This window comes from Myotis myotis, unplaced genomic scaffold, assembly GCF_014108235.1.
Source record: "Myotis myotis isolate mMyoMyo1 unplaced genomic scaffold, mMyoMyo1.p scaffold_m19_p_16, whole genome shotgun sequence".
Taxonomy (NCBI): domain Eukaryota; kingdom Metazoa; phylum Chordata; class Mammalia; order Chiroptera; family Vespertilionidae; genus Myotis; species Myotis myotis.
This window is the reverse complement of record NW_023416320.1, coordinates 29777210-29794881: the sequence shown is the minus strand read 5'-3', so window position 1 is coordinate 29794881 and position 17672 is coordinate 29777210. Positions and strand designations below refer to the sequence as shown.

At 39.9% G+C, this 17672-nt stretch overlaps 1 protein-coding gene across 1 annotated transcript in view; it reads left to right on the top strand.

Annotated features, from left to right (window-relative positions):
• Positions 1-17672, top strand: part of TOX (thymocyte selection associated high mobility group box) — a 301773-nt gene that overhangs the window by 258124 nt on the left and 25977 nt on the right. The window contains exon 5 of the mRNA XM_036338318.1: positions 8131-8361. Coding sequence (XP_036194211.1) covers positions 8131-8361 — 231 coding nt within the window. The remainder of the gene's footprint in view (positions 1-8130; positions 8362-17672) is intronic.

Below are 17672 nucleotides of genomic sequence, written 5' to 3'. Positions count from 1 at the left end.
AAAAAAGACCAAGTGAATCCAACAAAATTTATAAATGTAACTAATAGGTATATATAATTGCAATCAACTTTCTCACTTTAAACTGCTGTTTCCGGACAGTAGCCCAAATTTCAAATATCTTCCATAAGGCTAATGAGTATCTTTGCTAAACTTATCCTAAAATAATAACCAGCTACGTTTGGCAGAATCAAGGATCTTTAAAACTGAATTTGCTTTACCAATTATGATACGAGTACCACGCCCCACACTTGTGAATCATTTCAAAAGTATAGCATCTCATATACATTTTTCTATCATTGATGTTTTGAGTCATTGAATGTACTATTTTTATTAGTGATAATAATAAACCCGATTTTAAAATGAAAGAAGGATTACAGCCTTGCTGATTTCACAGTAACTATATGACTTACTTTCCATGCTTATTTGAAATTATTCCTATAAGGGGATTTTAGATTACATAGTTTAGACAAGAAGAGAGAGAGAAAAGATTTAAGTAGCAAAAATTTTCACTTACAGAAACAGTACCATCCCAAAAAGTGCTGTGATATGCCCAGTTTCTATGGTGAAGGTTTTATAATATTTACTTTCTATGATAAGGGTTATAAGTGGAGTTCTATGTTGTTTGTTCAGCCTATTATGCAGATGGTGCTTGATTAAAATCTATTTTAAACTACAGCGATTACTGCAAGATGGTGTGCATTAAACAGCTCTCCCAGCTCCATTACAGGCTGTGGGACCGCCGCAGTTTATTTTAAATATGCTGGTAGACGTTTCTAGCTTCTCCAGGGACAATTCAATAGCAGTGATTCTCTTTCCTTGAGAGCTCTAACTCCTGTACTCTGTATTCTTAAGTATTATCTAAGCAACACTGTTAACACATGTTTTTTTAAAGTGAAAAATTATTGTTTTCTTGTGATAAATAAGTTAAATGCGTCACTATAATTAAGCAATAAGACATAAGAGGAGGTGGATTACCAGAAGCCTACAGATACCTCTAGGGGTTTTATAGAAGTAAATCTATATCTACAAGTAAGTGGCCCAGAGTACATGCACTGTGTGAAGCTTATGAGAGGAATTTTTTTGTGTTTTGTATGCTTTCATTGTGAAATGAGTCTGTGGGGTATTAGGATTAGAGTTAAGGCCTCGCCATGTATTTAGTTACTATGATTTTCATATAACTTTTATATGTGTTTTCAGATGCCCTTCACTTTGTCATTCTAAGCCTTTGCCCATTGCTGTAGAATAAAAAAGTAGAAATGGATGATGATCCATTGCATGTAAGACACTATAGTGATGCTGTGAGAATAAAAAGATTCATGGTACTTGGTCCTTGCTTTCAATGTGCTTACCATTGTGGGGAGTTTATATGTTTACATTTCATGGTTTCTTCTATATTCTAAAGATTAGGATGTTGGCATTAAATTTAACTCTCCAGTCTTGGGACCCTAGTAACTTTATAAATATTGTACTCTAAAACAATGCCCCATACACATTGTACTCTAAAACAATGCCCCATACTGTCTAATACAGTAGCCACTGGTCATGTATGTCCATGTACATTTAAATCTAACTAATTAAAATCTATATAATAAAGAGCCAGGGTCCTAACGACCATTACGACTGAAGGCTCAACTAGACTGGAAGTCAGTGCTGGGTTGCCGTGGCTGGGGCAACTGACTGGGGCCGCTTTGGGTGCCCTGACCCAGCACTGACTGCCTAGGGGGCTGCGGATCAGTCCCGGAGAGAGGCCTGCAGAGAGAGAGGCAGGTTCTGATCCATAGCCTCTGTGGCAGCCATTGATCAGAACTTGCCTCTCTTTCTCTCCCAGCCTGGCCAACAGCTGTGCCTCCATTTCTCTCCAGGCCTCTATCAGGGCTGCTGATCAGCCCTGCCTTCCTGCCTTTCTGATCAGGCCCTGTTGATAGGCCCAGAGACGCTCACTGGCATAGAAACTGACCAATCAGAACCAAATCTGGGTCAACTGTGAGGAGCCAATGGCTGCCTAGGAGGCGGAGCTTTTGACACTGACTAGCATAGAAACTGACCAATCAGAACCAAATTGGCCGGCAGAGGAGGGTAGTTGGGGGGAGATCAGGCCTTCAGGGAAGGGCAGTTGAGGGCAAGATCAGACTGGCAGGGGAGGGCAGTTAGGGGAAATCTGCAGGCAGAGGCAGTTAGGGGTGATCAGGCTGGCAGGGGAGAGCAGTTGGGGTTGATCAGGCAGTCAGAAGCAGTTGGGGGTGAGATCAGGCCAGCAGGGGAGAGCAGTTGGGGGCTCAATCAGGCAGGCAGGGGAGGGCAGTTAGGGGCAGTCAGGCAGGCAGGGACAGTTAGGGGTGATCAGGCAGGCAGACAGAGAGGTTAGGGGCAATCAGGCAGGCAGGCAGAGGGGTTAGGGGCAATCAGGCAGGCAGGCAGGTGAGTGGTTAGAAGCCAGTGGTCCCAGATTGTGAGAGGGGTGTTCGACCACTGGTTTAGGCCTGATCCCGGCAGTCAGACATCTCCCAAGGGGTCCCCGATTGGAGTGGGTACAAGCTGGACTGAGGGAACCCCCACTGTGCATGAATTTCATGCACTGGGCCTCTAGTGAAATAAGAAAATGTTCTCAAACTGTGCAGAGAACATTTCCATCTTTCCAGAAAATTCTATGAGAGTACTACTCTAGACTTTAGCAGTCAGGGCCTCTTAGAAAATTAGGACATAAAATTATAACACTTTCATCCATCTAAGTAAGAATTTAGAATCCAGAAAATACTCAAAATTAAGGTCCAGAGACTTAGTACAAATCCATTTAGCTAATTTTTCCACCACAATCATATTCATCATCATTGTGTTCATTCCAAATAGTGGTCAAAAAAGCCAGATATGTTTCATTATGCAATCCGTTACTTGCATGTAAGGAGATCCAAATAATAGCTACATAATGTATCTTTCTTGAGGGAGGCTTTGCATATGAACAATGACCATGTGTTTTTCAAATATATGATGGAACTACCACCAGAAAAGTAGGCCTTACACATTCCCAGTTCATTATACAGAACCTAAAATAGCAGCTCACTCCTGTATCCTCCCAAACAAAAGAAAAATGCAAAATAAAAACAATTCCCCCACAGATCAGAAGGTAATGGCCAGTGGTCAAGAGGCAGACAGCCTTACCGTTCATAGCACTGCCCGCGCACTTGAATACATTAGACACCAACCACAGCAGGGACTTTTCATTCCATTATAGTGCATCCTAAAGTGAAAGCAAAGCTAGGATGCAAACCCAGTAAGTCTTTATACAAAGAACATTGAGCAATAAAATAAATGAGTCCTTTCAAAGACTTTTTTTTAATAGAGATCTTTCATACATAGTTTTTGTTTTTTTCTTCTTACATCAGCCTTTGATGAAAGCCAAGGTATTATCTTAGATCATAGTTCATTTCTATGAGGGAAATTCTGTAAATGGTCAGAATATTACAATGTGAGAATACAATTTTCATGATCTAGTTTAATTAGGAAAGAAAGGCAGTGAATCTTGAGAAATGAACATTTTATGTGTGTTCTTTATGTTGGTCCTCTTAGATGTCAGTTTTCTTCAATGGCAGGTAATTCAAACTGAGTTTCACACGAGTATTTAGAAGAAAGGTATATTGATATGCTCTTGCTTTCAGGCATGGCAAAGAACAAAGTGATGTAATGTTGTGACTGGCTGACAGTCTGGCCACAATGGGGATGTCACCCCAGCTTCACAGCTTGGTGCCTCTCCAGTATTCAATCAGAGATACAGTTGAAGCTCCAGGGTGATGCTTCATAACACAGAAATGGCATCTCCTGAGCCTTGAAAATGTGGAGGCTGAGTCATGAAATGCTTGCTTCTAGTAAATGAAACTCTCAGGTTGAGCAAGGCTGATCTGACTAACCCAACACAAGCCAGGAACATGGGGAAAGCCTCCAGTCAATGAACCGAATTGGTTGCATGGAATTGTTTAGAGTTTCCTACAGAGTTGCTGTACATTGCCTCTAAAGGGTAATTTGTTGTTTTCATACACTTGATACTTAGAGCTTCTTACTGGCAGTAACAGGCTCTCCTGCTTCCTCAGATCATCTCCAGAAAGTAGGGCCATGTTGTCAAATATGTCCTTTCTGTTACAGCTGGGCATTACATCCAGTAGAACTAAAACTTACACCATACTGTCCTAATACCAATTTAAAAAGGAAAGAAGCATGGAGTTCAAACACAATTTTAGACAATAGAGGAGAGAAAGTATTAAATAATTTGGGGAAATGTTTAATAAGAACATCTATCTTGAATCATAAAAAAAAATGTATCTCTATGATTGGCTTTTGATTATTTTCCAAAACTCATTAATATACTATTATCTGCAATCATGGAGATTTCAATGTGTCCAATCATTAATTTTTTAGTTAAAATTTAAAATGATGAAGGCCTGGAGGGGGAAGGAGGACAGGTAGGAGTCAAGGAGTCAATGGGTATGAAAAAGGGCACATCTGTAATATTTTCAACAATAAATAAATTTTGTAAATGAGTCCCAGTAATATTCCATATGGATAAACATTCATTTCTCTATACTTTGTTTCCTATTTCTAAATATTTTCATTCCTTCATGAAATATGACCTCCAATATCATGAATACTCCATTTTTAATTTGGTTTATTGTAGACTTTTTTGACTTCTTTTTCTTTTTAATAAATATTTTATTATTGAGAATATAGGAATGGTCATGTCTACAAAATTTGGAAATTATAAAAAAATATAAAAAGGAAAATCATAAAGACTCAGCCTTATAACCCAAAGAACTTACTATTAACATGTCAAATACTTTTTAAAAATCTATCCATGTTTTCTGTCTTCCCACATATTGTCATCAAGTACTCAAGTAAATTAGTGAGGCTTAAGTTCCTGTAACAGAAACCATTTATGCTTTGATTCATTCATTCTTTGAATTATATTATTATTTTGTTATTATTTTAATTATAGTTATAACACATACAAAACACTTACTGTATGTCAGGAAATGTAAGTGCTAGTGAGCAAAACCAGTAGTGGGCCTGCCCTCCCTGTGCTTATATGTGGAACAGGAGAAGATCTAAATACATAGATTGTTGTATAATTACAAGTTTGATATGTAGGGAAATGGAACCGTTGAAAGAGAAAGTGCTCACAGTGAGAAATCAAGTCAAAAAGTCCATTGCATTCAGCCATGTGGCCCGTGGTAACCTTGTTGAGAGCTTAGTGACGATAAGGCACATTAAGTGAGTTGCAGAGGCTGCATACAGCCAGCACAGACAACATGGAGGAGCTGGTGGTGAAGACAAGAAGGATACACCTATATGTATGTAGCCTTGAGGCAAAGGGAAAGTTCGCTTGTTTGGTTTGTTTCCTAAGTATTTAAATGCCAATTTGAGAAGTAAAGTTAAGGGTATAATTGAGGTGTCTCCTAGGCATAGGCATTCTGATTTTATCAATGCAAAGAGAGCCTGGGTATCAGGATATTATTTAAAAGTTTCCCAGATGCCGAAACCGGTTTGGCTCAGTGGATAGAGCATCGGCCTGCGGACTGAAAGGTCCCAGGTTCGATTCCGGTCAAGGGCATGTACCTGGGTTGCGGGCATATCCCCGGTGGGAGGTGTGCAGGAGGCGGCTGATCGATGTTTCTCTCTCATCGATGTTTCTGGCTCTCTATCTCTCTCCCTTCCTCTCTGTAAAAAGTCAATAAAATATATTAAAAAAAAAAAAAAGTTTCCCAGATGATTCTAATGTGCAGCCGTATTTGAGATCACTGTTATAGGTCATAATTGCCTATTTGTTTAGTTTATAGTTATTACACCAGTTTTCCCAGTATCGACTCAATCTCAACATGCCAGTCTCCTGACAGATTCACATGGGACCAACCATTTCACAGACTCACCTCTTAGGTCCATCCTAGGGAAGTTATCTTCTGGTGTTAGTCTACATTAGCTTGGCAGCTCAGTTCAGAGCATCCTGTCTCCATGGAGAGGTTGATCTGCCTCAGTAGACAACTTAAAAATGGTCATCTTTTAACTATCTCTCCCACTAAAGACAAAGAAAAAGAATTCACTTAGTTTTTATCCTGCCTTGGTTTTGGTTCTTAGACAAACCTTTTAAACTGTGACCATATGGCATCACAAATTAGTACTAAGGTCATTCCTTTCCATTCATTCAGGGAATTTTTTTTTTGGAAGTTTCTAGCACTTCACGATTAATATTTGAATGTCATTTTAAAGTTTTAGAGATCATATAGTATCATATATACCATCTCACAAAATGACGCTGCAACTGGTTTGCAGAAGAAATAGAGGCCCAGAGAATTTACGTAATTTGCCCAAGATGGCAAATTAGGGCATGAGTGCAGATCCTCTGACATGGTACCCACTGGCCTCTAAGGATGTCCTGGTTCCTCTTCAACGATGGCAATTATTTGACACAAATTACCCCGCCAGTAATTTATCTGAGTAAACTATACATTACATTATGTTTACAGAGAAGAAAAAGCAACAGCAATAACAATAGAAGGTGAGGGTGTAGAATCTCCCATGATAATGGCAGCTCCATCAGGAAGTAATGTTCATGGACCTTTATGTTGGGGGGAGAGGCACTTGGAAAGAGGATTCCTGCAGAAACAGCACTACTTGATAATCATGTAGATTCATATCATTTTAGAGCTAGAAAGAAATCCTAGCCAAAATCGCTCCTTCTATAGAGATGGGTAAAGTGGCATTACATATAATTAGTTCAGATCAAAGTTAATATGCAAATGCCTATGTCTTAAGTACATTGTGTGTTTTTTTCCACTTGCGTCAGAATAACAATTTAAATTATCTGAATATTCATACTCGAACACCGTGGGAGAAAATAGAATCTATTTTTAAAGTGAGTATAAAGCTGTTCTAGAAATACTAGATTCTAGACTTACTGGCCAACATGGTAGCCACTAGCCGCATGTAGCTATTTAAGTTTAAAGCCATTAAAATGAAATAAAATAAAAATTTTGTCTTATTCGTGATATCTTCCACTTCCCTTGCTCATTTGTTACTTGTGGCTGGTGGCTACCACACTGAATTGTGCGGATTATAGGAGTTTACCTTCATTGCAGAGAGTTCCATTGGACATCACTGACCTACAGTCCAGATTATGCCATTCTCTAAACCATGAGCATCCATTCTACAGACCTAAGTGCAACATCGAAAGCCATTCAATTTTAATCATTGGGCATGTTGCCCACCATGGTTTAAAAGCAGGGGTGGGCAAACTTTTTGACTCGAGGGCCACAATGGGTTCTTAAACTGGACCGGAGGGCCGTAACAAAAGCATGGATGGAGTGTTTGTGTGAACTAATATAAATTCAAAGTAAACATCATTACATAAAAGGGTACAGTCTTTTTTTTTTTCAGTTTTATTCATTTCAAACGGGCCAAATCCAGCCAGTGGGCCGTAGTTTGCCCACAGCTGGTTTAAAAGTCATAATTAGGAAGAAAAGGATAAACTCAGAAGAAAACAAGTTAGACTGTTCATACGTTCATACAGTAGGACTTCTACAAAAGGAATTTGCACCTGTCATAGTTACAAGGCAACTTAGCATTAAAGCTTCCTAAATAGGAAAAGGAAAAAGTTAAGAGAGTTAAGGGGTAATATTTAACAGTATTTATAATAATAAAAGGGTGATATGCTAATTAGACCAGATGTCTTCCGGGCGTCCTTGCTGAGGAAGTGGGGGAAGCCAGCCCGAGTCCCAGGTGCCTGCCGGAGGAGGGAAGCCTGGGTCCCGGGTGCCAGAGGGAAGCCAGTGCTGGCAGCCAGGGGAAAGAAGTCCTACGCTTGCACAAATTCTTGTGTATCGGGTCTCTAGTAATATTATAAAAAGAACCAATAATATTATTTAAAGTTATGTAAATTAGGCAGCAGAGGGATGAACATGAAAACTACAGGAAATATGAAGTTTTGTCTGAAACACAGCATCAACAACAAAACGAAGTGTCCCTTTGGAATGTCTGTGCTTGTGTGATGTGTACAGATGAGTATGTCTGTGTAAGTCTAAAGCAGAACAATACGATTTGTCTCCAAATTTTCTCAGTTCTTCTATAATTCCCATTTTATTTTTATTTCAGATCAATGGCGGAGAGAAGCGACCTGCCTCTGACATGGGGAAAAAACCAAAAACCCCCAAAAAGAAGAAGAAGAAGGACCCTAATGAGCCCCAGAAGCCTGTGTCTGCCTATGCATTGTTCTTTCGTGACACTCAGGCCGCCATCAAGGGCCAAAATCCAAATGCGACCTTCGGTGAAGTCTCTAAAATTGTGGCCTCAATGTGGGATGGTTTAGGAGAAGAGCAGAAACAGGTAAGATGCAAAATGGAGTGGGAGTCACCACGACTTGAGAAAGTGTATGCACCCCCAAAGAAATGGCTTCTGAGGATGTTGGGCGAATTCTTCAGCTGCTGGCACTAAGGCTGAGAAGCATGTGCCCCATCAGAACCAGATTTCAGGAGTCTTTTTCTTTCACAGAATTTTATACTCCTTTATTGCCCCTCTATAAATAGCATGTTAATCTTTGTTTCAAAGTTTACATAGTGCAGTTACTTTTGGAAGGACTTTTATATATCCCAGCCAGAATTACCTCATTCCTTCATCTTGCCAATGTGATCATAAAGACTAAAAAAGTACTAAAAGTATTTTCAAAACTGTCCACACCTCTCTTCAGCACTTACTATTTACCCTTTTGTCATCAAAACCCTCTTTGCTCTTTGCTAAATGAACCTCAAATTTAAGGGTTTCTACCCTTAGCGATTCCCTAAAGACTGCCAGGGAATGTTATTATTAAATCCCACAGACACCATATTTCTAGGCTGCGTTAAATGGGACCAGATGCCTGCTTTTTTTCTTCCCTCGCGGATTGCCACGATGTGACTGAGGACCATACTTAGGGAGGCCACATGAGACAACTTTGCATCTCAGCCCAGAAGGCCTTAAGGAGGATGGGAACCGAGGAGAGAGAGCAAGTGTCCAGTATATAGATGTAGCCCACCTCAAGCAGCATTGATCTCATAATTCTAAACCAGAGACTAGATTACCATTGCTAAGATCTAGAATTTAATTGTCACAAAGAAAAAATTAGATAAGCATTATCATTAAAGTATAGTTATTGAAACAATTCTGTGGATGCAGCTGTAACTGTTACAAATAGTGAATTGCATTAATGATGTATTAGTTCCGTATTTGATTCTTGATAGAGACATTTACCTTTCTTCATCAGGTCCAGGAAAGTATGTAAAAACCAGAAAATCTCAAACCTGTGTACATCTAGAAATACCTGTATATTGTAAACACATATCAGCATTTATGATGTATATAGTGTTTTATCCTTTTAAGAATGTTATCACATGACTTATGCCATTTGTTCTGCTCAATACTTGTAGACACTTTAATTCAAATTTTGCAGATTATGAAATGGGGCTAGATAGTTCAATTCATTCACTTATTCTTTCAACAAATATTTGTTGAGTATTTACTACGTGCCCCAGGCACTGTTCTAGACGCTGGGGATATAGCAGAGAACAAGACAGAGTCCCTATTCTGTTGAATGATTTGTCTAAGATTATATGGTTGGTACAAAGAATACTGGTGACTAGAACTTATCACTCAACATACAGTTCTTGTCTGACAAACTCTGACATCAATTACAGTTATAATGACAAAACCAGGTGCTAAGGAAACATAGAACCTACCTCCCCACTTCTCTCCAACCTCCCTTTGCTCTAAGCCAAAGCTGTCTTTTACTCTCAGAACTCTCTCTACATATTCTTATGCCCTTTCCACGACTGTCAGCCGCAGGGCATGGCTTCCTGGGCCTCTCGTGTGGAGCACCCTGCTGCCCGGATGGAACACACACTCCTGGAGCCTTCTCTGCGCGCTCAGTTAAACACCCATTTCCCTGATAAGAGAATAGTTGACATTGTGTTTGTGATTCTATCGAAAACCTAATAGAGTTGGTTCAGGATTTTAGAACTGGTTTCTATCCTAACTCAGATCAATGTGCTCTCACAGTCGCAAAGCGGAGGTGTGGCTCCTAACTGATGCTGGCCATTCACGGTAAAAGTGTTGCAGTGACTTCATTCCTTCACCCAGCAGAACGTCGCTAGATGGGAAACCGTGCACTTGGACCAGGAGTCCCAAAGCCACTCCTGCGCCCTGGCTTTTGTGATTGCAATCCCTCCCTCCTCCACCCAGGAAGCCACACACTCCAGACATACCTCTCCCTCTGCTTTGCTAGCCCCTGGCCCAGCCCCTCTCCTCCACCCCTGACCCAGCCCCTCTCCCCCCACCCCTGACCCAGCCCCTCTCCCCCCACCCCTGACCCAGCCCCTCTCCCCCCACCCCTGACCCAGTCCCTCTCCCCCCACCCCTGACCCAGTCACTCAGCAGGGAGTGTTATTCCAAGCTCCTCTGTGCTCCCTTAGCTTCTGCTTTGTCAAAGTTGTATTTCAAGAAACCAGTTGCCTGGCCATCTGACCCTTCCTTATTATCTTTCTGACCCCAGGTACCTTTTCCTAATTATTCCCCCTGCTTCCCCCCACCCCCACCCCCCCACCCTCACTAGAGGAGGTCATGTGGTTTTGAGACCAGTGGTTTTAAAAAGGCAGAGGTTTATAAAGGCCTTTCCTAACCCATGACTGGTCCTTCACATTAGCAATATAAAAAGTCAGTACTTGTAGCCACATTTCTGGTGGAAAAGAATAATGTTCTTTTTTTATTTTTCAATTACAGTTGACATTCAATATTATGTTCATTTCAGGTGTACAGCATAGTGGTTAGACATTTAAGGATTTATGTTCTTATTGTGAGAGTTAGGTAATTCCTCAAGGCAGCAAATATAAATATGTAGGGTTTAACCACTAATTCTATTACAATGGGGCCTTTTATTTTTATTATAGCAAGAGGGGAACATTAAGATAACATTTCACTCTCTTTTTTTAATGTAATTTTTATTGATTTCAGAGAGGAAGAGAGAGGGAAAGAGAGAAAGAAACATCAATGATGAGAATCATTGATCAGCTGCCTCCATCACACTCCACACTGCAGATCGAGCCCACAACCCGGGCATGTGCCCTGACCGGGAGTGGAACTGTTACCTCCTGGTTCATAGGCTGGCTCAACCACTGAGCCGCGCCAGCCAGCACCATTTCACTGTCTTTTTATCTGATCATATAAGGCAGCTATTTTCAACCTTTTTCATTTCACGGTGCACATAAACTAATCACTAAAACTCTGTGGCACAATATGACAAAATATAGGTATAATTTCGATTCATTCACAATGGATGGCTAGTGTTATGTTGGTTGTTGATACTTTTGAAATTTGACAATCTAAAGGAACGTGGTCAGTGCCGCTGATTAAATAGTCAGGTATTGCATGTTTTAAAATTCTTGTGGCCCACCCTTTGAAAATCGCTGATATAAGGTAATTACAGACCCAAAGAATATAAGAGTCACTATTTTTGACTGTCATGGTAAAAAGGGAAATTACTCCCATGGCCCCATTCTGCCTTTCAAAATTGGGGCTAACACTTTCTAATCGAGATGTGATCACAATGATCATTTAAGGCTTTGACATACGACAAAGGCAAAATGTTTTCCTCTTTCTCTTCTGAACTTTATTTCAAACCTAATAAGTAACTTTGGGTTCTCTCTTAGTGGAAATAGTTGAGGGTCTTTTGGGGAATTTATTTTATAAGTAAGGGATGAAATTAAATAATGGTTAACCCTAAATAACTCAATGGGTATTATAAAGCAACTCCATAATCCAAGTCCAGTGGTTTAAAAAAGTATGGTTTACGACACACAGAATGCAGGCCCATCCCAGGGACAAGAAGAAAGAGGGTCCAATAGGTGGACGCAGACACGGCGCTTACAACGGGGAGCATGTGCATCCACGGGCCACGGCTCTGCTGCTCCGTGGCAGCCCTTCCCTGACAGTTTGCAGGAACTGCCAGCAAAGCGAATATGCCCTCCTAGGATGCACATTTGAGCATCCAGAGAATTTCAGCAAAATATCCAGAAGTGTTATTATGGTGTATTACCACCTGTTCTTCCCCTTTATGTTGACACATTGTGCCAACATAATGTAATATCTCTGTTTCAGACTTAAATTAATTGTATTTTACTCTCATTCAATATTCAAATTGGGGAGCACACAGGCTGCTATGTATTTGTAAAGGCATGTTGCTCGCGCAGATGAGAGGCAGACCGTTAAACTTCAAAACTTAGGACAAATGCGCATGTTATACACAACAGCCCCACGTGACGCGGCCCGCATGGTGGAGGCAGCTGGTTCAAGTGGGAAGCTAGGATTTCATGAGCCACCATTGTTCAAAAATCCTGTTGTCATAATAGCCCACAATTAGGAACAGCCACAACGAGAAACACAAACTGGGGGAAATGGACAAAATTATTGATGGCTTATTAGGGGGCTCCGAAAATTATAATATTTAAGGGAAAACATCCATTAGTGAGATTACAATTGAATGTTTTCTTAGCAGCCGGAGGGAACATGACTAATAGAGCCGCTGTGTGCATACATCGCACGCTGCCTCATTGTGGAGTGCGGGCGGATCCGTCCGACAGGCCGCTGCAGAGGGCAGGTCTTTATTTTCAGAACTATATGGACTTGGTTCCTGTGAAGCATCTCTCAGAGAAGAAAACTCACAAGAAAGCTGAAAGAAGCGATAAAAACCCTCCAGGAACACAAAACATCCCTTGTGACTCGTTCCTCCCCAAGCCACTGAACAACCTTCACGTATCAGAACTCTCTCCGTTTAAATACTTGGGGAGATGGCACTGAATGTGGGATGGGGGCAGAATTGTGTTTGGGATGCCAACCGGAGGTTTTAAATGCTAATGAATCGTAAGACAATGCAGAGCCCATTTCAGAAGCATGCTAAGTTGTTTAAAAGGCACCAGATGGAGAAAGGGAAATAAAACATAAGTATGTTGGTCTTTGCTACTTCTCTTTCACTGCTGGAACTACAGAGGGAGAAAAAGAATGCCGTGACAGTATCACGCCCTTTATGTTAGTACTCCTTGGAGTTTCGGCAACCATCAGCATCTTTTTATGAGGTTCCAGCTAAATTTCCTGTGTCATCTCCATTCCTTCTGGATTCTCTGATTCTGGTCATCGAAGCCAAGGATCTGGGGTCCGCAGGGACAACAGAGAACAAATCAAGCCCTTCTCAATTAAAGGGTCCATCCAGCTTCGAAGCAGAAGGGATTGGTCCAAAGAGCTATAAAGGGTTCTTGGGTCCTTTTCAGCCAGGGAAAGTCAGCTCATAAGTGGAAAAGGAAAGTCACCTTAAATCAGAACCAGATGTAAATGACTAAATGAACCTTAAGTTCCTAATTGGAGACACAGTCGGGCTGTAATACGTTTAGCAAATTACAAACAAAATGTTCTTGTTTACATTACATTAAATGGCTTTAAAGCTCCAGCCAAAGAACTAAATAAACATGCTGTTAGGCTAAAAATGGAGTGGAAGGCCTGCTCAGAGTTTGATGTAGTCAGGAGAAACCACAGCCCACGGGGCCCAGCGAGTGTATTTTTGTAAATGCTAGTGATGTGGTGGATGGAAGAGGAGAGTAGATTTACCTTGAGATCCAGAGCCTAATGAGCAGAGAGCGCTTGCAGGGAACTGTTTGAATACTGTAACATATGCCTTCTTTCGGGATGCATAATTCATATCCAAGGATATTCGCCATAGCGGTTCGGCTCAATAGCAACACCTCATTATTTTATCCCCCCGTATTTATTCCTATGTTTGACGCCTCATGAAATTGCTGTTAATGTGTTTATATAAGGGGAGATCTGACACAAGTGGGAAGAATGTAATTTCCTACTCATGCTTTCCCGCTGCTGTGTCCTCTTCCCCTGGTACAAGTGGCAAGTGTAAATAGTTAATTTGCTTCAATTATGAGCCTGTCCTGCTAAATTAGAAGCAGCAGGGATATGAAGAGCCAGAATTATACTTATGAGGCAGCTGACAAATCCTCCGAGCCCACGGAATCCAATCATTTACTCCTCATTGGTGCTCACACACCCACTCTCTGCATGCTGCCACAGTTTCCTTTTCCCCCTTATCTTAGGGTAACATTTGGATTTTATGTCAACAGTACTTAAGGTTAGCCAAAGTCCTGTTGCACTATATAGCATTCACACGTGTTTATCTTGCCCATTTCCTTATAAACAGTATGCCTTTTCCCAGTTTTTTTAAAACTAGGAATAAAGGATATGTAAAATAATTGTTCATTTTCTAAAGTAAGAAAAGTTCATAGTCATAAAAATTTGAAACTGAGCCATTAAAACTACGTGAAATGGTGAGCATATTTTCCTTCTAAGATGCAGGTATGTACACATAATGGTTGGTACATAAATGGGATTATTGCATGTGGCATACACATACGTGTCCACATACAGAAATATCCTATGCTCCTTTAGGGGTAAACGTTTCACTTCGAAATTTTCATGACATTGTTACGGAGAAAACTTGAACAAAACACTTATTCAAGTCAGTGGCGCTTTATGTATTCTTGGTAAAAATGTTTGGGGTGATGGGGCTGTGTATCTGTGTATCAAATCATCTATTTCCATTGATGTGGAAGATGCAACTTAGTACTTTTTTTAGGAGCACTCATGATTATCATGACTCACAGAAGAAAAAAGCTGAGACTAGGGACTATATCCTCAATAACGAATCCCCAGGAGCACCTATTATGTGCCCGGAACTGCCCTGTATCTTGGGGCTTCCGCTGTAGAAAAGAGATCAGGCCGCTGCTGTTATGTCTGAGAGGCATCAAGGGAGTTGTCTCGCCACTAGGAGGAGCCCCTGAGTAAACGAAAGTAGAACTTTGAACCAGACCAATTTGATTTCCACCATGGGTCTGCCATACTTGCTGTAAAATGACTACCCACTCTAGTCTGTTTTCTTATTTGTGAAATGGGGATAATAAATACCATTTAAACATTCTTGTTGAAAGAATTAAAGACAATATATATATATATAAAGTGCTTTAAAAATGCATACAATAGAGGCATATTTTTTTAATATATTTTTTTAACAGAGGCATATTTTTAATGCTGATTTTCAATCCATAGTTTCAGTGCCCCACACCACACCAGACACATATTAGACATTCAATATGTTGTTAAATGAATGACATCATACTTGCCCCAGTCATCCTTTTTTAATAAATAAACAGATATATTTTGTAGCCTTTTTTTTTTTTTTTAACAGAAAAGGTACTTATTTCTGATACCTACCATCCCAGAAACAGGTCACAGCATTATGGGCCTTTTAGATGGATTCAGATGTTCCAAAAAAGAATCGATAGCAAGGTTTTTCTCACATTGTATAATATTTTCAGTCCTCTGAATACTACTTTTTAAAGTTCTTTGAGTTCTGGAATGCTTAAGAAAATGCTGAGCAATTTACACAAGATGGAAATTTACCTGCATTTGAGGACTGAGTTCTATATAAAATATAAATGTACTTTCTCTAACTGTCCTAAATAATAACAGCATTGAAAGGAGCTACAAACATTAATTTCTAAAGGATATGGCAGGGACTGGTGGCTAAATTATTATTTCTAATCCATAACTGTATTTCTAAGCATTTTCTATAAATATGAACTTGTAGTGGCGTAAAAAAAACTGCATTTGAAGTCAACCTCCAAAAAAATGCCTTTTAATTTTTTATAGTGTTTGAGAAGAATACAAAATTGGAAGAATTATATTTTTTTCTTATTATTACTATAAAAACTTCATTGAAATAAAGTATGACTAGAGATTAACTGAGAGCCTGAGCAGAAAAGAAGGAAGGAAGAAGGAATTAAGTGGTATTTATAGGAGTTTGCTTTTTTGTATTAGTTGGATGGATTGTTTGGGAAAAGACCAGAAAGTAAAAGAGTACAATGACAGAGTGTATTCGATTTTTTTTCTTGTTGAGTTTATTATAGTCACTCATATTGAACTGCTGATTTCAATTAGGGATGATTAGCCTGTGAAAACATGTGTACTGCTGGTATTTAGAGCATTTCAAAAATGATTCAGTGAATCACTAGATTACATGAACAGGATATGGATTCTGTAGAAATGCTATTTGATGTCTATCTACGTATGTTTTAGTTTAGCCGTTATATATGTTTTAGTTTAACCACTGAGATGCAAACCTTAGATCGGATATGGTAGCTTTCTTAGAATAACAAACCACAGCATATAACTAAGTTAGGACAGGATGAATTCAAAAGTGTTTGGATGAGCTGGGGAAAATGATAAATGATGTATTATGATATTTAAATCCCCATCTGGCCAACTTTGCACTTTATTTCAAACAGCTGTAGACCATTTGGAAGCCATTTTGTAGCTCAACTGAGTACTAATATTTACTGTATGAATCACATATCTTTAAAATATTTGTCTTTCCCTGAGAGAGAGACCATTTCTTTCCCAAACTTAACTTTGATATAAATCAGACCCATCCTCCTAGGTTAGAAGGTTTGATCACTGCCGTGGGTTGTTCATTGCCAAAGGCAGTCAGCACCATTGTTGGTTTCTTTACTAGTAAGTAGACTTTCTCCCTCCGTGAACAGAGGCTTTGAAACATTTTTGTTGTTGTTAATCCTCACCTGAGGATATTTTTTTCCATTGATTTTTAGAGAGAGTGGAAGGGAGGGGGAGAGACAGAGAGAGAGAAACATCAATGTGAGAGACATACATCAATTGGTTGCCTCCTGCACGTGCCCCTACCGGCACCAGGATTGAGCCTGGAACCAAGGTACATGCCCTTGACAAGGATCAAACCCATGACCCTTCCGTCCATGGGCCAACACTCTAAATACTGAGCCAAGATGGCTAGGGTGCTTTGAAACATTTTTGAGAAATTTTTTAGTGATGATTTTAAAATATGTTCTAAAGTAAGAATTTCCCCACTTCACCTATATGTTGAATATGCACATATTTTTATCATTCTCTCATACATTTGAGGTCTTTCTTCAGGCATTTCCAACAAATGTGGAATTGAAAAAGCATTCTCATAAAATGTTAGGAAGACATACAGTATAATATTGGAACTATTAGATAGTTCTCAAACGTGGAGGTCCAAACTACTGTTGAGGAAACTTGACTCAGATTTTAATTCCAATCAGGGCTACTCTCCTTTAAACTCAGTGATGGAAATATACCTCCTGATATTACTGCCCTTTGAGTCCTCCCTGTGAATATCTGCAGTTATTCGGGAAAGAATGGATCCATCAATCCACGCAACATGAAGTGATGAGTTTTCTCTTTAGTAAAGTGGTATTTAGGCACTTGTGTGATGATCCAACATAGCCAATCATCAATAGCCAATAGGGAGCCATTTGTAGAAAACAGGGCACTCTGAATGCTAGTCAGGCATCTCGTAACAACATCGATCCCCAAGTGAAACCAGGGGTTACATATTCAGCCTGAAATACATTGCTAGCCACCTTTCTCCTACGGTTGTTACTCAACAAATTTCAGGAACGTTAACACTTTGTGAGGTGTTGGGGTAGCACCTTAGTCACACTGTTGCTGTTTCAGTAGAAACCGAATGCAAGAACAAGGATAGATGCTACGATCAGTCCATC